This window comes from Vulpes vulpes, chromosome 3, assembly GCF_048418805.1.
Source record: "Vulpes vulpes isolate BD-2025 chromosome 3, VulVul3, whole genome shotgun sequence".
NCBI classification, from domain to species: domain Eukaryota; kingdom Metazoa; phylum Chordata; class Mammalia; order Carnivora; family Canidae; genus Vulpes; species Vulpes vulpes.
Window position 1 is genome coordinate 82,236,468 of NC_132782.1, and position 20,565 is coordinate 82,257,032.

The window sequence follows — 20,565 nt, forward strand, 5'->3', positions numbered from 1 at the left end:
CTATACTATGTCCCCAGTAACTGTGGGGGGGACCCACAGACACCAGGAGCTGGAAAGAGGGTTCAGCAGGTTGTAAATGGGCCTAGTGAAGAATCTCAGCGCCGTCCTGTGCCGCTCGCCCCAAGGGGCCCCACCCAGGGCTCTGTGGACCCTACCTCTCCACCTTCAGGAGGCATGTGAGTCAAGACAGCCTTCTTTTTTTTTTTTTTTTTTTTTTTTCAAGACAGCCTTCTATGGTTTGGCTGCACTCGCTGGGGAAATGGCTGTGGTGTGGACTTGCTGGACACGGGCTTTGTGCCGAACCCAGCCCTTCTCCAGACCTTCTGGGATGTGCTCCTCCTGAGCGGAGGGGCATGTGCCCCCCACAACAGGTTGGCAGGCCTTGTCCATGCAGTGGTGTCGGCTGCTTGGCATACCTGATTCCTAGGAGCCTCTAGGCTGAAGTGCTGCAGGTTAAAAATAATAAGAGACATCCTTTCCTAGATGGGGGCCTCAATGGATAACAGTTACAAAACAGAATGTCTGGCAGCTTCTCATGAGTGTCACTAGGCTGAGGGAGGGATTCCTGCTGCCTGGCTGGACCCCGGTCCTGACCCCAGCACCACAACTACCTGGGATAAAGAAGGCAACACGGGACTAGAGCTTCAGTGGCTTCTCACCTGGAGGGTATGGGGACCTTCAAGCTGATCCTGTTCAGACAGGCTCTGCTGGCACCCAGCCACCTGTGGGGCTGTCCCTTGCTGTGTTTCTAGAAAGAGAGAGTCCCGCTGGGGAAGGGAAGCAGCAGGCAGAGATGCTTCATTCTCTCAGGGCCCCCCTTGGAGGGAGCCTCCCTGCATGTCTAGGGCCAAGCACCCTGCCAGCCCACTCCAGAGAAGTCCACTCCCTTGCCTGGGAAGCTTGTTAAGACCTGAGGCCTGTGACCAGCAATCAGGAGGAGGCACGAGGGGCTGCAGGAGAAGAAGTCTGCCTTCCAGGATGCGGCTGACACTGGGGAGGAGCCAGGGGCTTCCACCTGTCACCTCTGTCCACGGCGCTCCGCCAAGAGCAGAGAGGGCACTTCACAGCTTCACTGGTTTATTCAGTTCAATCCAGGGTGACTGTTTTCAAACCCCCCACACAGGACAGGAGTTGTGCACACCATACGTGATCTCCAGTGTCACACATAACGAATGAATCAGCACGAGACAGGTAACCACTTCTGCCGAGCCCTGATGCACTCAGACTCACACAGTTTTCGCCTCAACACACTTTCCTAGAAGACACTAGAATACATTCTGCCCTCGCAGTTTCTAAAATAGAAACGCCGGAGTTTTGGAACTTCTGGTCAGGTACTAAATGGAGACTGTGTTCCACTTTGGAAAGGGCCTCAGCGTATCTGCGGGCGCTTGTTTCCTGAGCACCAGGCAGGCTCTGCTCTGAGGAAAATAGGGCAAGCCCTCGCTGGCTCCGGGTGGCGTGCGCGGCGCCTCCGCCCTGTGGCCACTGCGCCTGGAACCTTCACAAGGTTTAAACCTTCGGTTTAAACCTTCAGAAACCGCCTTTCCAGCTTGTAACCTGCCGTCTCTCCACCCACCCCCCTGCCTGCCCCGCTGAGTTGTGTCTGCAGCTGATCCTCCATCTCCCCCGAAGCTCCGGGGCTGCCCTGAGATTCTCCTCCGACAGCCAGTCCCCAGACCCGTGGTCCTGTCTGTTCCCACAAATTCCACTTGCCCCGTGCCCTGGGAGCTGGGAGATCACTCTGGATCAAAGAGGACAAGAACTACATTCTCCTAATCAGCGTTAAAAACACAGATGCGGCGTCTTTCCTATCCAGGTGGCACCGTCACAGGTAACCCAACCACTAGCCCTGTGCGGCCAGGCCGGAAGAGCTGCCTGCGGAGCAAGCATTAACAGGCACCCGGCTGGCACCGGGGGGTGCCTTCCAGTCTGGGGAACCTGGCACGTCTGGCACACTTGGGGCAGGGGCACCAGACAGCCCCTCTCAAAAGGCTCAGGGAGAGGAAGGGCCCGCTGCCCGCTCCCAGCTGTGGAGAGGAGCCAGCCCGTCTCGTCCCTGCCAGGACACAGAGAGGCTGTCTCACAGTGACGCAGACACAAAGCGAGTACATATGAAGCCAGACAAGCCTTTTCAGCAAAGCTCCAGGAAAGAATAGACATGCACTAGAGAGCAAGCAAGCAAGGACAGAGGTCTGCAGAAGGCAAGGAACATGCCCAAGAAAGGTGCCAGGCTCTCATCTGGCTCCAGGGAACCCGATGCCCAGGCTCCCATAATGTCCCGACTTACACCGGTGACTCCCGGCACAGCTCCCAGACAGCCCAGACAGTTGGCATTTTGGTTATGTGTTAAGGTTTATGACCTCCACAGTATGTCACGTTCCCAGCAGCTGCAGCCAGGCTAGCCAGGATTTCTTGGCATAGGCAACCCAGACCCCACAGAGTGAGCAGTCCACAGAGGTGCCATCAGAGCATGACGCCTGATGACAATGAAAACAAAGGCTCCCTCTCAAGGCTGCTGCTGGCTGATGTGGTAAACATGGTTTTTAAAAGCAGCTCGGGGTGTGGCATGCTCACCAACAGGCTGAGCTGTCATATATATGTGCACGGCCCAAGAACCTGAGCTCAGGTCCAGTGAGAACATCTGAGCCCACCCTGCACGTGGCCATGGAAATGTATGAGCTGGGCCCCTGCAAGTGGCTGAGAAGACTGGGGGTCCCTGCAGGGGAGCGTTATGTGGGGTCTTGTCCTCCCTGTGGTTGCTGCATTTGGCTAGCTCAAGCTAACGGCCTCATCTAGACAGAAAGTCCCCCAGGTTGTGCCCTCCTGCCACCTGGGGTCACAGGCAGGTACCTTTGGCAGCTGAAGCCTGGAGGGGCAGTTGCTTGGGGCTCAGAGGCCATCTTGTAACCCAAAGATAGAGGCCTCTGGACTGTGGGCCCTTTCCCCAACCTGGTGGCTTTGCTGGGTCAACGTGACCAGGGTTCCAGTCTGGCTAGAAGAGGGAATTTGAGCCTGGTGTACCTCAGAAGTAGGCCAGGTAAGAGCACCCCTCAGTTAAAAGTCTCCTCAGGTGGGCATCTCACACGGGATGCCTGCAGACGTGCCTCCCCAGCCCTGCCAGGCTTCCACCCTTGAAAGTCTCCCCCTGGGCCTGAGCACCGCCCTCACCTGCTGAGCAGACACTTGATCCAGGCTCCTGCCTCTCCCCTGGAAGCCCAGCCACCTATTCCCCCCAGGACAGGGGAGGGAAGCACCAGGCCAAGCTGTGGGCCACCCTGCTGCCACAAGACCCACTTCAGGTGTCACAGGGCAAGCCCTTCTCTGAAACTCTCAGCCCTCCCCCGACTCTCCCGGCTGCTGGTTCCACGTTGCTGAGATTGCCTGTGACAACCATGTACTGCTTGGAGCCCGGGCTCCTGCCGCAGGAAATCCCCAGGCCCCAGGCTTTTTTTTTTTTCCCCCCTCTAAGCTCTTAGCAACCGAGTCTCTCTTTTTACTACAAATTTCATTTTCTGCGGGAGGATCACCCGGGCCGGGTGTTCCAGAATTCAGATGGGAGGAGGGGATAAGACTTTGGTCTCGAACTCTGTGGCAGTGTCACAGTGGTGCTATTCCCGGGAGGCAGACAGGCAGTCGATCCTGGTGGGCTCCACAGTGGCGGCAGCACTGGCCTCTGCCCGGGGCACCACGCCCTCACACGACCTGTAGGCTGCGCTCATGCCCGTCCAGCTGCACCTTGAGTTTGTGCAGCTCTTCGATCTCACGGTTGTGCCGCTCAGTCTTGTGGCGCACCAGGGAGCGGTAGAAGTGGATGGTGAAGACCACGAAGATGAGGCCCACGGGCACCATGATGATGGTGGACACGAGGGCAGCTTGCCAGCCTGTGTGGCCACCAGGGCCAGGTGGGGGGCCGGGCTGGCGGCGCGCGTCCACGGGAAGGAACTTGATCCAGCAGAGCAGCACCACCTCGGCCAGGAAGAGCAGGATGCCCAGCACGGTGGAGAAGCCCCAGGCCAGCTCGATGTAGGGGTGCATGCGCTCGTGCGGCGACTCACTGATGGAGTTGAGGTTGTGGATGTTGCTCACGGCCTCCACGTTGGGCAGGATGCAGGTGCTGATGAGCAGGGCAAAGAGGTGCACGGCCACCAGCACCGTGGTGCAGGCGCTGAAGGCGATGAGCAGCGGCCTGGGGTACTGGTACTGCGTCTCCAGCTGCACCTCCACCATGGCCACCTGCAACGCACAGTGGGCAGGGCTCAGCCAGGTGCTCTGGTACCAGGGCACCCGCCTCGCTGTCCACACGCTTCAACTTCTGTTTTCTGCTGAGCTAAAGAACAGCTTGCTAAGGAAGAATCTCGCAGGTACAGGAGAGATTAAAGCAGAGGGTGGGGAACGGGGGGGGCGGGCCTCACCCCGCCCCCCAGGGGACTTCCCAGTGCCGACCCAGGACCAAGGCCACGCTTGCCAGGAACCAGTGGTTTGGCTGCTGGCATCAGCAGGGCTCCACCACCGAACGACTGCTGTTTTTCAAAAAATAAAACACTAATCTTTCAAAGGGTAACAAGAGAAAAGTAGTAACGGGGGCTCCTGGGGCCCCCGGACTCCCAAGCTGCACACCTGGACAGCCTCACATGGACCATGGGTATACCTGGCAGTGGAGACCAGACGCCCCAGGGAGGACCCGCATCCTGAAGGCCAAGAATGGTGACAGGAATGAGGGCATAGGTGGGGGTGGGGGTGGGGGTTGGGGGAGGGGGCTGGGCTGGGCAAAGAGCTGAGTCATCACTGCAGTCACAGGAAGCCAACGCCAATAGCTAAGTCCAGAAATGGATAAATCTAGAAACAGCAGTCTGGAGAAAGTTATTCAGAAAGCAGGAGCCTGGAGGCGCTGCCCCTGGGCAGGGGGTGGGGCTGCTTATCAGCCTCCCTGCACTCTTTCCTTTGTAAACTGTAAGCATGTATTAACTTTGATAAAATAAAAACTTTTTATCATTTTTTTTTTAACTAAAAAACTTTTTCAGAGGTGCCTGGGTGGCTCAGTCAGTTGAGCGTCTGCCTTTGGCTCAGGTCATGATCCCAGAGTCCTGTGATCGAGTCCTGCACTAGTCCCCTGCTCAGTGGAGAGCCTGCTTCCCCCTCTCCCTCTGCAGCTCCCTTGCTTGTCTCTCTCTCTCTCTCTTACTCTGTTAAATAAATAAAATTTAAGAAAAAAAATTTTAAACAATAAAAAAATTCTTTAACTCACAACCCCAAGATCATGAGTCACATGCCTTACTGACTGAGCCAGCCAGGCATCCCAAAAACTAGTTTTAAATAATAAAACATAAATGGGCACCTGGGTGGTATAGTCAGTTAAGTGTCTGACTCCTGGTTTCTGCTCAGGTCATGATCTCAGGATCATGAGATTGAGCCCTGCATCCAGGCTCTGATCAGGGGAGTCTACTTGAGATTCTCTCCTCCTCCCGGTACCCCTCCCCCCACTCGGGTGTGCTCTCTCTCTCTCCTCTCTCTAATAAATAAATAATTATTTAAAAATAAAAGGAAAAAAGATCCACAGAGGGAACCAGAAGCCCCAGCCTATCTCTGTGGCAATGAATAGCCAGCAAGGCAGGATCCACTCACTGCAAGCCTTTCTGAGGGGCTTGCTTTCTTTTTCTTTTTTTCTTTTTTTTAAGATTTTATTTATTTATTTATTCATGAGAGACACAGAGAAAGAGGCACAGACACAGGCAGAGAGAAGCAGGCTCCATGCAGGGAGCCCAACATGGGACTTGATCCCAGGACTTCAGGATCACACGACTCCAGGATCACACCTGGGCGGAAAGCAGATGCTCAATCACTGAGCCACCCAGGAGTCCCTCTAAGGGGTTTTCAAACCACAGACTAGGAAGCATGCTCCTGCCTTGCCTCCCCCAGGGGAGACCTGGTCCACGGAGACTGGCTCCCACTGTGCCCTGGCACCCCCCCCACACCCCACTCCCCACCCAGCACTGTGGACCTCCCCGGATGGTTCAGTCTAGGCCTCGCAAGGACTCTGGGGCTCCGGGTACCCAGAGGTAAGAAACCAGATCAGTCAAGGAAGGAGGATGGGAAGGCAGAAAGAAGCCAGAAGAAGGCTTTTCTACCCACTGTTTGCTTCTTAGACCTAAGACATCCCATTTTTTAAATTTTACAAGAAAGATTTCGCTACTTGTAGCAACTACCACCTTCTAGAGTGAGAGATGCATCCTCTCAGCAGAGACGGAACACTGGGTTGGTGAAAAGAAGACACGGCAGTCCTAGTGGACCACAGCTGAACAGAAACTCAGAAGTGATGAGTGCTCCATACAGAGAGTCGCCCTACCACACAGGCTGAGGGGCGCTCTTTTTTCAGTGCCCTTGTGGCCTGAGCAGGCTCTTGTTACCACAAAGGACATGGCTCAGTCGAAGGAGGTTGTAAACCACAGAGGGCACAGAGGTAAACAAAGATAATTAAAAGGCCTACAGCAGAAAAAATGGTTTTGGTCACCCTTCAGGAGAGAAAAGGCCAAAGGCCTTTTCAGTGTGCTTATGCAAAGGTTTTATGAGGAGGCCTCGGATCACTGGTTCTGTGTGTTCGCAGAAGGATAAACATGAAGAAACAGGCTCAAGGCTGGGCATAAGTGCTTGCCGTTGGACCAAAGGACAGCTTTGCAATTCTAATTAGGGGATACATAACATGAAGGGAGAGGCTCCACGGAGCAAAGTGCCTGTTTTCATTGCTTCTCGTTCCTGCCGCTTGGTCGGCCACGGTGTCTGTGGCCGGAACGCCATCGAACGATCTGTGTGTATGTGTCTGGTTTCTCCCAAGCTGTGCCACCATCTGAATCATTACCTGGCCTACTGGCAGCGAGTTACTCTAGTCAAGTGGGCGAGCTGTTGCTTTCCCCACCCCTGGTCTTCATGCCCACGCTGTTTCTACGGCTTTCCAGTTTTCCCTGTTACGGCTGCATCTCTGGTGTGTACTAGGCTGTGGCAGCCTCCCCGAGAGGAACCCTCTAGAAGAGAAGGTGAGGGCACTGCACAGCTTCTGAAATGTATCTCGGACTACTCAAGGGAGCTGGTAGAGGAGACACTTCATAAATGCTGAAGAAATGAATTATTATGGCAACTGTGACCACCATTGCCAAGCAAGGGATGGATAGCACTCTGTGGTCACTATTTCTTCCTTTCTTTTAAAAGGTTTATTTATTTGAGAGAGAGAGAGAGCGTGCACGTGCACAAGCAGGTGGAAGGGTAGATAGAGGCAGAGGGGGAAGCAGGTTCCCCAGGGAGCAGGGAGCCCAATGCGGGGCTCGATCCCAGCACCCTGAGATCTGAAGGCAGATGCTTCACAGCTGAGCCATGCAGATGCCCCTGTGGTCAATATTTTCATTCTAAGACCACAACCCTGCGGGCTGCCACTAAGTTTCAACTAGTCCTCCAGAATTCACTCTTTGTTTTACAATCTGATGAACGGGGCTTGTTTTCCAATTTTAAATGAATAGTTTTGGAGGTTTCAATCGGGGCTTCCCCTTTTGTTGGCTGGGAAAACAGTGAAGCTTCTCTAAGTCTGGAGATCCAAATGCTTGGAAGGCAAGGGTCTAAACAGACAGCTGCAGACAAGAAGTGACTTCCAAGACCTGGGCTCCACACACAAAGGAAACTGTCTTACTGCATCAGGTCATGAGATACTCCCCATGATTTGTTTTCCAAAGTCACAAAAATAATAAGAGCAGGCCAGACAAACAATGCAATCCTGTAATTCTGTGGTGCAGAAAACAAGGTCTCATTTTTATAGTGACGTTTGATACTTCTCACACCTATTCCTTGAAATTAAGCATGAGAAACCATTCTGTCTTCTGCATGAGATGGAAACCACGGGAAGAAAATCACCATAAGCCACAGTTGTGCACCATATAATCATACCCTTTTGATGTTAAAAATAAGTAAATCAATACCACGTAACACCTAAATAAAGCCTTTGCTTTAAACTACAGACCTCAACCCAGACTTATTGCCTCTAAACTTGTGACCTCTGCACACCCTGACTACGCAGGCTCTCGGTTTTCCAAGGGTGGCCTGTACCAATGGGTGAGCAGGCCCCGGCCACAGTGGCCACCGTGGTCACTCTGACAGCTTATTTTCTGTCTCCAATCTGGGCTTTGGCAAAATAACAATCGCTTTTTACATTACAGAAAAAAAAATATTTCTACCCGAGAGACACAGCATACAACAACAGAGAAAGAGGGGTGGTCACCCTGTTGTTCTCACTCAGAATCCTGGCATCTTCAGCCTCTGGCACAATCCCCTGAAGGGATGTGGTTCAGGGCGTTGGAGCCAACAGGTGACATGGCCCTTCTCAGGGCACGTGCTTCTGCTCGAGACTGACTCTTGTCCTGGGGAGTGACTCAAGGAAAGCTGCGGCCTGGCAGCCAGGAAGGAGTCAGGCCAGAGGCTCTGCTTCGTCACTAAGAGGTCACATTTGAGGGGCACTGGCATTCTGAGCTGGGCTACCCTGAGCAAACCCCAATCCATCCCACAGTCCTACTCAAATCCTTCAGATTTCCAAACTCTTGGTTTGGTGGTACCCGGGATGGGGCAGACATGGGGACCTTCCTCCCTTACACTGAAGCTATTTCAATTGCTCTCAACTTCCCCGCCAGGTAACTGCTTTGTGGGAATGTCAGAAGGGGACATCCTGGGGCCTCTGGAGCTTGGGGACTCTCCTGGGCCCCTAGACAACCCCTCCGGTTGACGGAGAAGCCCTCCTCACAGGTGCTGAGCTGGGGGGGACCTCCTAAGGGTCCATCCTTGCAGCCAGTAGGGCCTAGAGGGAGTGCTTTGCCCCCTGAAGCATCACGGGGTGGCGACAGCAGAAGCCCACTTTGCAGGTGCCAGGCCCCACCACGTGTCTACACTCACCATGGCGAAGCCTGAGAGGAGGGCAGAGGTCCGGCTGGAGGCCTTCAGCTTGGCTCTGCTCAGGTAAAGTTTCCTCCAGGACAGGGCCTGCACAGAGTGGTGGTTGGAAGTGACCAGTTCCAGGTAGCTGCGGCGCACCCAGTCTCGGTAATCCATGCCCTTGTGGCCCGGTTCAGAGCAGGCAGGAGTGGAGGGGTCCACAGGCACGTTGAGCTCGGCGCTCATGGTGGGAGCCAGGCTGGGGGCAGGAGAGAAACACTCTTAGGCAACCCAGAGGGTTCCCGAGACCTGGAAGGGCCAGAAGCCAGGCAAGTTAACTTTCTCTGGGACCTGCTGTATACACCCTACACCAGGGGTGGTGTGAGTATGATGCACCCTGAGCCCTGCACAGGATTGTGGGGACCCTCTGCTGGGGAGGAGGGCCAGGAATGCATTTCTAGTAACCCCCCGCACCTGGTCACTATCCATTGTGTCTCCACAAAGCTAATAATCCAGCCTTCCATCCTATATCAGAAAGGCTCCAAGCAAGTGTGCCTTGTGGGTGAATGGAACTCCAATGTTAGCCAAAAGCACCTAACGAATCCTCCAATTTGTCCCCTATCTTCAGGGAATAGGGAGTTACAGCAAGATCCTAGGATCTAGTTGCCAAGCCCGGATTTGATCCTACTGTGTGACCCTGAGCACATCTGAACTCTCCGACCCTGGGCATCTTCCAGTGGGGACATCCCTACCCTCACAGGACACTTAAACAAAATAACTGCTTCTCATGCCCAAGTGCCAATCATGAAAAACACATCTCCAAGCAGGGTCTCAAATCCAACTTTGATTTTAATCAGTGAAGTTCACCCCCAGAAATACTTGGTTTACGTAACTAAAGGAAAGCCACATCCAGGCTGTAATGGAAACTGTGAGCAAAAGGAAAAACCGAATCTACCGAGAGGAGCACATTTGACGGAGAAATGGAGGCTACAGACGTCTGCAGTCATCCCAGGTAGATACCTGGTTTGACAGTAACACAGAATAAAGATCAGAAGGGCCAATCTGTCAAGATTTGTGAATTTAAACCCAAATCTCCACTAATCCAAATGGGGGATTGGCGGTCTCATGTGGCCCAAGAGGCTGGCCCATGCAGCAGCATGCCTGGATCGGCTCTATTAATCTGTAGGGCAGACTTCAAGGGCACAGGCACCTCACAGCTCACTTGGCATCAGATATTAACTTGTACATTCAGGCCCGCATAGGCCTCATGAAAAGCCTACTTAAGGCTATTAAGAGCAGATCAGTGTTCCTAGATCCCAGGGAGCATGGCCGGGGGGGGGGGGGTGGTAAGGGATGCTTCCCATGGTCAGTGGCTGTGGAGATGTGCCAGATTTGATCCACCCATGACAATTTCTAAAAAGGTTCTATGGGAAGATCCTGCAGTTGGGGAAAAGCTCTCTCTTTGGGGTGCCTTCCTCTTTGCTCTCTGCCAGGCTGCAGAGGTACAGCTTTTACTGACCAAAAGGACCCTGGGGAACAGTTCTGTATTCTATTTCTGCCAGGGGATACCAATTACTAGGTCATGTCCAGGAATGTCGACTTGGGAGCCTTGGTCACTGCCCCTTCCCCATGTCTGCAGCCAGCACCACTGCTTTCATGCACTTCAATCACTGAAACATCCCTTCCCTTGGGGAGAATTAAGAGATACACTGCTCACTAATCCATCAGTTAACTCCAAATAATTTAGAATGCTATCATCTGGAAATTCACTTTTCCTCTCTTCTTTTCCCATACGTAACAAAGGTGAGCTGACAGGTATGAGGAGGACAGCATATGGCCGTGTGGATGGGTGGAAGGCACAACCTTTGCCTCCTCAGAGAATCCCTCCTCCAACCTCCATCGCACAGATGCTCACTGGGATCTCAGGTCAGGCTGCATTTGTTACTTAGGCATCAACGAGGAAAATGGTGAGGATCCTATGAGTCCCTCCAAGGAACTCTGCCCAGTGGGGGAGCAATTTAAGGGGGTGATTCTCACCTATTGAGCTAAATGCTGCTTTAGTGAAGAGGGTGTGAGAGCCAAGGGAGCAGAGGAGGGGGTGGCTGCCTCAGTCTCGGGAAGGGAGATGTCCTTACTGGGGAGACAAGGACGTAAGTAGTAAAGGCAGCAGTGGCAAAGAGGGGCCCTCCCTCAAAGAAGAGATGCTGCCTGCATGGGAGTGTTCCAAGAGGCAAGGGAACATGACAGAAGGCTGGCTGCAGAGGGGGTCAGGGAAATGTGGGTGGAAGGCAGGATGTGGGGAGGTGGGGGGCCGGGGGCAGCCCAGGCAGTATGAGTATGACTGTGCTGGGCTCCCTGGAGGGGCCGGGCTGCAGGGGCTTTGAAGGAACAGTGAAGGGGGCAGCCTGGGGTCAGGCTGCTCTCGGTGACCGCTGAAATGGTGGCTAAGGGACAGGAGGGCCTGGGAGCCTCCAAAGAGGTAAAGGCATGTGTGGGGTGAAGAAGAGGGAAGCCCAAGGACCATCAGTGGGCGTGGGCTGGGCTGACATTGGAGAGCGGACAGGGAGGGCTCTGGGTGCAGTAAGCGCTGACCACGGCCTCTGGGCAGTGGCCAGGCAGTCTCCAGCCCGCAGATGTCCTCAGAGTGGCAGGGAATGGAAAGAAGGGCGGGCTGTGTGCTGCTGGGAGCCTGGGTCCTGAGGAGGCCTCTGGGTCCTGGAGATAGAGAGGCCACTTCCTGCTGAGGGAGCAGCCTGGACGGGATTCATATCCATCCCAACGTCCCAGCCCCAGGGTCCCACCTTGTGCCAGTCCTCCTCCCCCTACCCCAGGGAGAGGCAGAGTCCCGTCCTCACACTCCCGATGGAGTAGGGGGTGGGGTGCGGCAAGATGCAAATGGACATTTCTGTCAGGTGGCAGAGGCTCCAAAAGGTGCTCTCCTGCCTGAACTTTGAAAGGTTTTTTTGTTTTTTATATATAAGGGGCAGTCACAGAAAAAGGCTCCTGGAGAATAACGGTGGCTCTCTAAAGATGAGCTGCTCTCCTTGGCAGGCCTGTCTGAAACGTTTCCAGGGGACAGTTTTGGGGTTTGCCTGTCTTAACTTCCTTTAAACATCTGGGGCACGAGCAATGGCGAGTCTGTTCCTGACTCTGTCTTTGTCACACCCGCGCGGGGAGGGCCCCCCGCAGCCCACGGGGGGGGGTGGGTTCCCGGAGGCATCCACCTGCATCTCTGTCCCTTCCTCTAGGGAAGCCTCAGTAGCCGCAGGACCAGCACTCGGCCCCCGCCCCCGCCCTCCGTCCCGGATCTCAGCGCCTTCTCAGCGCCGCACCCGCCCGGGGATCCTGTAGGGTTGCGGCCACCTGGCCACCCTCCGACCCCGCAGCCACCCCATCCCAAGCTAGCCCAACAGAAAGCCCATCCCCTCCCCTCGTCGAGTCTCCCGGTGCAATTCCGGTCCCCTAGCAGGGCGGGGTGCCCCCCACGCCCCGCCAACCCCCCAAGGCGAGCACTCACCGAGCTGCCCCGCCTGCTCGCCCGGCTCGGCTCCGGCTCGGGCTTCCGGCAGGCGGTGTGGCCGTGCTGCCCTGCGGCCCCGCGGCCCGGCCGGGGCGCTGAGCGCGGCCCCCTCCCTCCTTCCGCGCGTCCCGCCGGGTTCCCCCGGCCCCGCCCCCGCCGGCTGCCCCGCCCCCGCGGGCCACCGCAGCCGCTGCCAAGGCAACGGCGCGCCGCCGTCACGTGGTCGGCCCGTGGGGGCGCCACGAGCCACGTGACCTGGCAGGCTGGGAGGGGAGGGGAGGGCAGGGCAGGGCGGGGCGGCACTCGCGGCCCCTGCTGGGGGGCCCCGCGGCGTGGACCGGCTCTAGCCTGGACCACCCGGGCCGGACGCCGGGGAGCAGGAACCGCCAACGGTGCGCATCTCTCCGGTTCCTGGGCGCGCCGTGGGCCACGGGAACCCGGGTTGGCGCGGCGAAGGGGGCCGGAAGCCTGGGCATCCCTCGCGCTCACCACCCCCCTCCTCCCGCGGGGGCGCCGGCGAGCGATGCGGCTGCGCTTTCCCTGGACAACAGGCCGAGGGCAGGGTGAGCCCTGCTCGGTCTGTGTGGGAGTCTCAGCACAGAGGGAGAGCACGGAGTCTCCGGGGTGAGCCCCAGAGGATGCCCAGGACCAGCCATGGCCATTAGGAGGGGCGGGGAGAGGGAACAGGTGTCCCATTGTCAGGCCGCAGGGCGGGCGGGGTGAGGTGGCTGGAGTGTGGAAAGCTACACCCATTTGCCAGGGTGGACGGTGGCGCGGGGTGGAGCAGGCAGGACTGGTCAGGTGGTCGCCTGGTCCGCAGCCCCCACCCACAGGCCCAAGTGGACACGCAGGGTCCAAGCCCGGCTGCAGCTCGCTGGGCCCCTGATGGGCGTCCCCCGAGCTCCTCTACTGAGACACTCAAACAGGAACATTCTTTTCAGGAAGTGCGTACGAATAATTAACTAAGAGGTGAGATGGGTTCATATCAAGACCCGTGCCGGACCGCCCCTCACAGTCCTTCCCCTGTGCCCTACATAGGATTTTTCCATCTGTCACAACACTATCCGACAGTGACACATTTATCTAAAGGAAAGAAAAATTCCACTCGTGTCAAGCAGTCCAAGTTTTCTGACAACTGTTAAGAGGGGAGGTGAAGGATGTCAGGCCAAATCCATTTCTCTCTCAAGATATATTTTAGAGGCCATTGCTGAGAGCCAGAATGAGACCTTTTAATTCAGGAAGACATTTAAAAACAGGCCACAGCATAGGAAAATCCCAGGGTCTGATTACTCACCCTCCGCCCCTCTGCCCAACACACACACACACACACACACACACACACACACACACACACACATGGGTATAGGAAAGGGATCATTTGAATTTCAGGGGACAAAATTCTCAAAACCAACAGCTCTTTGTAAAATGATCTGGAAAACAGGAAGAAACCCTTTGTAAACTAGAGTCATTGCATCATACATGACCATTCTTTCCACAACAGAATCACTTGCTTCAGTTTTCACCGTTGGAGTCTGACTGCACATCTTTTAGAAAGCTTCTGGTGTCAGTCAGTGGTGCCTCCACCCCCAAGCACACTTATCGAGCATGCCCAGACAAAAGCAAAATCTAAGTCATCATCACCAGTGCTTTTAGGAGCTGGTTTCCTAACCAAACACAGAAAATGGCTTTTTTTTTCCTCCCAGAAGATTAAGGAAGGTGCTAGCACTATGCTGAACAGAGAGGAACAGTTAGAATAGGATTAGTTGGAGGGCCCCTCAGGTGCACAGCTACACAGAGAAGGAGGGTCGGGCAAGGCCCATGGGTACCAGCCACCCAGCATGTCTGGGTGATACTCCCCAGGCTGTGATTTCCCGAGTAGTCTGGCCACAGCAAGTTGCTCCCTCTTCTCAGGCCTCAGCTTGAAAATCACCCAATTCTCCAAGGCACTGGAGGGGCTGGTTGAGCTCTGATCTTCCCATCAATGCACACCCTCCTGCAGTGAAGACCGTGGCCCCTGCTTCCGTCCTCCCTGGGTCTTCTTATTCAGGATGGCTGCTCAGCTGCTCTGGCCAATGTAGCCAGTCCCCTGACAGTTCTGCCCTCTTGCCGTTGATTCCTATGGTTAGTCCTTGTCACTGCTCTTTAGGAGATCTTAAATTCACACCTCCCACTTCCTGACCCTTTCTCACTCCACTGCCAGCCTGTGCTCAGACACGCCCAGCCTCCCCTCCCACTCAGCCCCACTCCTTCCGACCTCTCCTGCCACCGCCTTCCGCCACCTCACGCCACTCTCTTCAAGCGAGCTGTCATCACCACTTCCTTCCCGGCCCTCTACAGGCACACTGCCACTGTGATGCTAACTCCAGGACAGAGTTCAGCTGTGTCCTTTCATCCAGAAACGACTCTGTCCTTGTTCTGGTGACCTCACTAACCTGTGCAGGCCCCCCCCTCTGCTGTCTGTCCCCTAGATGTGTTTCTCCACTACCCTCCTCAGGGGGTCCCACCCACTCCTCTTGTTTCAAGGAGCCTGTTGACCCCAAATGGTCACCTCCAGCCCAGATCCCCCGCAGCCTGGCAGGGCATGTCCCCAGGAACCCCACCCCCTGCAACACTCCCAGCTGAATTAATCTTTCCTCACTTGTCTGCTCCACCTCCTGGGTCACCGGTCTTGACATTACAGATCTGCTGCTGTCATTCCTGATTCCTCCCGACCCCATCCAGTCCTATAAATTCTCCTGTTTCTCCCTGGTCCCACCGGTCTCACACTAGTTCAGGCCCTCGTCACCCCTGCTCTGCATTCCTGCAAAAGCTTGTCCCCTTCCCATCTAATCTCTGCACTGTAAGGTGGAAAAATCCCCATCTCTTCACGCCCCCCCCCCCCAGTCCCCCACCCCACCCTTCAGTTTTCCCTCCAGTTCCCTTAACCTAGTAATCCAGGCCATGACAGGACATCTGCTACTAATCCTTACTCCACTTGCTTTCTTAGAACTGCTGTGAGCAACCCCGGAGCTCAGCCCAGCCCTATCCGTACCCTGGAGGCTTGGGTCACATGCTGCCATACTGCACCCAGTGCTACACACCATCACAATGACCTTTCTCTTGTCTGTGTCTCTTATCAGATCTGGAGCTCCTTCAAGGCAAGGTCTACATCTTGCTCACCATCATCCCATTGCTGAGCCAAGTACACTTAGGAATCCTTCAGATTAAGTTTTTGGTCCTGTTCAACAAACATCTGTTATGTTCTATGGAATAATTGAATCCAGGTCTCAGGACCTGCCCCAGAGTGTTCTCTTTTCTGAAATATATTAAAATATGGTAATTGTAACTCACTTGAGTCAAGTGTGCCAAACAGTAGACATGAATGAGCTACCACAGGGAGAAGGCACACCTGTTTCCCACACCGCCGGAGGTTACGGTGCCCTCCCAGTTCGCTTTCCAAGCAGTCTGCAAGCAGATTTAGTTATATTCCTATTTCTGAAAGTCAACAAAACCTCACTCTCAGTTGAATAATTTGCTTTTTCCAAAAAGATACATGTTGAAAATGGGAAAGGAAACTTGAACTAGTAACAGTGCTCAACAGCTTCCAAACCAGTGTTTCTGAAGGTGTGGGGGTGCCTGTGGCAGAAGCTGTGGTGGGGCGAGGCGAGGGAGGGGCCCTGTCTGAAATGCCTGAGTTGCGAGGAGACGGCCTCTGGGATGTGGCCAGGGAGCCTGGATGTCTGAGGCAGGCTCTGCTGCTGCCTGGAGCATCGCATTTGTCTTGCGTACACCTGCCCAGACTCTTCCTGCCACAGGCTGTTTTTCGGGTATGAGCGACTTCCCTGTTTGCTTTCAGGCACTGAGATTTGCTCAGTCACCTACCTGGACATCACTCAGCGCCTGTGATGTCCCAAGCACTGTGCAGGCACTAGAGGTACAGCAAGAGAACAGGACAGGCAGGTCCTTGCTCTGGTGGTGCTCAGAGTTGAGTGCGGATGTGAGGGATGCTGGTGTGGCAGGGTGCAGACCAGTAAACAAGGGATGCGTGCTAGGAAGACAACGAAACACAACCAGGTGGGTGGAAAGCCAAGGCCTGACAGCACAGGAAGAGGCAGAGCAGGAGTGAGGATAGTGGGGCATGGACCCAGGCAGAGGCGGAGGTTCCAAAGGGAAGCCAAAGCCACAAATTCAGAAGACAGGGGCAGCCCGGGTGGCTCAGCGGCTTAGCGCCACCTTTGGCCTGGGGTATGATCCTGGAGACTCGGGATCAAGTTCCACATCGGGAACTTGATCCTGCATGGAGCCTGCCTCTCCTTCTGCCTGTGTCTTTGCATCTCTCGGTGTGTCTCTCATGAATAAATAAAATCTAAAAAAAAAAAAAAAAAAATTTTTTTTTTTTTTTAATTCAGAAGACATCAGTGAGGGTGGTATTTAAAGCCATGGGTTAGGGATCCCTGGGTGGCGCAGCGGTTTGGCGCCTGCCTTTGGCCCAGGGCGCGATCCTGGAGACCCGGGATCGAATCCCACGTCGGGCTCCCGGTGCATGGAGCCTGCTTCTCCCTCTGCCTATGTCTCTGTGCCTCTCTCTCTCTCTTTCTCATGAATAAATAAATAAAATCTTAAAAAAAAAAAAAATAAAGCCATGGGTTAGATTCAGATCTCCTGGGGCCTGAGTGCTGACCATAAAAGGCAGTGCACTGGGTCACCCTAACATTTAGAATTTGAGCAGAGAAGCAAATCAGGGAAAGGCGGAAAGGCAGAAAGGCAGGAAGCAGTACTGTCAGGGATGCTAAGGGTTTAGGTTTCTAAACTGTACAGATGCTCCCAGGCCCTGGATGTGGCCAAATTGAAAGCTTTCAGTGGAATGATGGGGATGAAAACTTGGGAGAGGTGGAAGCAAACACAGAACTCTTTGGGAGTTCAGCTGAGAAGGGAGGAGATAAATGGGGTGGTAGTTTGCAGGAGAGCCTGGAGCCGGCCTTTGCTCTGTTGTCACAAATGGGAGACAGCAGAGCTGCTTGCAGCTGGGAGGGAGGGGGCGCACCAGGCACGGTACTTGCAGGGCAAGCCTGGCAGTGCATGTGGTGGGGCAGGAGGGCTTGGCCTGAACTTCTGCTTTCTCTCTGCTCTGGGAGACAATTTCTTGCTGAGGGGGAAGAAGGCCGAGAAAGGACATGTAAAAGCATCTTTTAGATGGTAGAGGATGAATATATTAGGGAAGACCTAAGGAGAGGTGGGGAGTGCTGTTTCCCATGTGACTGCTATGGTCCTACATTCCAAGTCAGACTGGGGAGTCCAGCTCCTGATCCCCCAGGTGAGGTAAAGTCCCAGTCACACAGGTAATACAGCACAAAGTACAAGTCTTTGCTTTAGGTAACACTGCTCTCTGGAAGCCTAGGTTTGCTCATGCACGTTCCCTCACTCTCCAAACACACGCACACAGTTGGTTCTCATTATTCATGGTAGTTATGTTCTGTAAAGTCACGGGGCCCTGAGTATTGATTAATGAATAGTGAACCATTGCTGCTTGAGGAAATAGGGTTGTTTCCTCCCACAGTCACATCACCCGATCAGCACGTAACCTTGTTTTATTTTTGTTTAGAAACACTTTAGTTGGGGGCACCTGGCTGGCTCCTTTGGTGGAGCAAGCAACTCTTTTATTTATTTAGTTTTATTTGGGGGAGAGGGGCTGAGGAATGGGAGAGTCTCAAGCAGACTCCACACTCAGTGCAGAGCCTGGCACAGGACTTGATCCTCTGACCCTGAGGATCATGACCTGAGTTGAAATCAAGAGTTGGACGCTTAACCTACTGAGCCACCTAGGCTAGAGTTGCTAGCCACCCTGAGCATGCAACTCTTGATCTTGAGGTTGAGTTTGAGCCCCACGTTGGAGTGTAGATTACTTAAAAATAAGATCTTAAAGAAAAAATAAAAACACTTGTGTTAATATGTATTGATTCATTAATGACAAACTTGCAGCCAATAGCACTGTAACTCATGCCTGAACGAAGCTTATCTAAGGCACATCTGGTCTTGTGTTTACGACACTAGACAGTACTTTGAGTACTATGCTTTGGGGCCATTTTAAAAATGGCAAAATCATCAAGGAAAAAGCCAAAAATGGGGATCCCTGGGTGGCGCAGTGGTTTGGCACCTGCCTTTGGCCCAGGGTGTGATCCTGGAGCCCCAGGATCGAATCCCACGTTGGGCTCCCGGTGCATGGAGCCTGCTTCTCCCTCTGCCTGTGTCTCTGCCTCTCTCTCTCTCTCTGTGACTATCATTTAAAAAAAAAAAAAAAAGCAAAAGCAAAAAATGCAAAAAATCTGCCATTAAATAGACACGTGAGCTGAGCAGAAGGTAGAGCATTGCCTTGTTTGAACTCAGCTGGAAACAATGCATTTTTTACCACTCTGTGCATGTCTGCAGATGACCGCAAAATTACAAGTACTCATCTTGGGGTTACAGGTGTTAGTGAACAGGTGAATTCACAAATGGAGAGCTTAGGAACAATAAATGCCTTTCAGCCTACAACTCTGGCACCAAAAGAGATGCCCTGGGCCTCCCTCCCTACCAGGTCCAGGCTACACACAGCTTCTCCCTAGAGCAGCACAGCATTATGGTGCAGGGGCTGGAATTCTGGGAGGATCCTGGGAGCCACAGTGCTGGGGTTCAAATGCCAGCTTTGCCACTTACTTGCTGGGTGACCTGGGCAAATTCCCAGACTGCTCTTTGTGTATAAATCTTGTTTGGTAAACCTATGAGGAACATCTGATCAAAGGACAGAATATTCTAATACAAATAACTTGGGCGGGGGCGGGCACAAGAGTGTCTCATGAAGTGCTCAATAAAAATGTGGGGAGCAAGTAAGTGAACAGAGTCAGTCAGAGTTCTTCTACATGAGGTTTCCTGAGACAACCAAGTCATACACACCTTTGTGGATCAAGCCCAGATTTACCCCCACCCACGAGCCAATTAATGAGGGCATTACTGAATGATTAACTTCCCATCATGGCTTTTTTTGGTGGTGGTGGGGGTATCTATCTTCCACTCCCTTCTCAATGATGACATCTAACTTCCCTTTTCTCAAACAATACTCTGAAGACCATCATTCAACCCAAGGTACTGACAGCCTCTTAAAAATTGCCAGAAATTGCTATAGACATTTCCTATGTAAACATCCTCTTCTGAAACCTAGTAAAGGTGTAGAACATAAACCTCCAATCTAGCATCCTGTTATCTGTCCCAGCATTGACCCCCCCCTCCCCCGTCCCACACACTTCTGCATTCTCATTGAGCTATTGGCCAGGTGCACTGGGCAGAGGTAGCATCAGAACAGGAATACCTGGCGGGGGGGGGGGGGGGGGGGGGGGGGCGGGGTGTCACATCTGGGTGGCTCAGTTGATTAAGTGTCTGACTTCTGCTCAGGTCATGATCTCAGGCCCCACACTGGGATCCGTGCTCAGCAGGGAGTCTGCTTGTCTCTCTCCCTCTGCCATTCATGTTCTCTAATAAAATCTTAAAAAAAAAAAAAAAAAAAAAAAAAAAAGGAACTGGAATACCTAGGTCTTCAGGCTCCAAGTTCTAGCACTGTCGACAGCCTCCAGGGCAAGAGAACATCCACGAGATGCAGGCTACAGATTCAAAGCAAGAGTTGTGACACACATCTTGTGGGAAGATAAGGAAACCAACAGTATAAAGATAGTGGAACAAAAAATAAACACAAAACTAACCAGCCAGTCCTTGACAAGAGAAACACAGGTTCCAAAATGTAGAGCCACGGGGTATGCTAATTTACTAGGGCTGATTTTCCATTTCAGCTTCCTGGGAAAGAAAGATTCCTGTGGCTTGAATTGCTTAAAGTACAGAAGTGATCACAGATGTCGCCTGGCTCAGGGTGGGGCCAGGAAAATCTATACTGCAAAAATTAAAAAGTAAAATGCTTCTTAGTTTCCCTTAGCTCAAAACCTATTTCCTTAATTCTACCAAACTCCATAAAAGGCATAAAATATACTTAGAAACTTGGAACTAGAGATAAATAACCCCAAAAGTGAGCACAGGCTCTAATTCAAACCATCTCTGTCCCTCCTGCTGGCCTGAGAGGCTGCCCCTGGTCACCTCACACTTTGTTCAGCTCCCCTTTTAACACAGGATGAAAATGCAGCTTT

General features: G+C 53.5%; 1 protein-coding gene and 1 long non-coding RNA gene across 3 annotated transcripts; one reads left to right on the top strand and one right to left on the bottom strand.

Moving 5' to 3' along the window:
- Positions 1-1,060: 1,060 nt before the first annotated feature.
- Positions 1,061-12,616, bottom strand: ORAI2 (ORAI calcium release-activated calcium modulator 2). 2 transcript variants are annotated; one of them, XM_026019712.2, is made up of 3 exons: positions 12,419-12,616; positions 8,923-9,160; positions 1,061-4,233 (listed from the first exon to the last, which is right to left on the bottom strand). In XM_026019712.2, exons 2-3 carry the CDS (start codon positions 9,145-9,147, stop codon positions 3,694-3,696), a joined length of 765 nt encoding a protein of 254 aa, XP_025875497.1. In that variant the 5' UTR covers positions 9,148-9,160; positions 12,419-12,616; the 3' UTR covers positions 1,061-3,693. The 2 variants fall into 2 exon arrangements, with proteins under 2 accessions (XP_025875497.1, XP_025875498.1); XM_026019713.2 differs by having other exon boundaries at positions 8,923-9,210; positions 12,419-12,552.
- A 313-nt stretch (positions 12,617-12,929) lies between these two features.
- LOC140598270 (uncharacterized) lies at positions 12,930-15,755 on the top strand. The gene is made up of 2 exons (XR_012000521.1): positions 12,930-13,045; positions 15,541-15,755. It is a non-coding gene; the product is annotated as an uncharacterized lncRNA (long non-coding RNA).
- Positions 15,756-20,565: the final 4,810 nt, after the last annotated feature.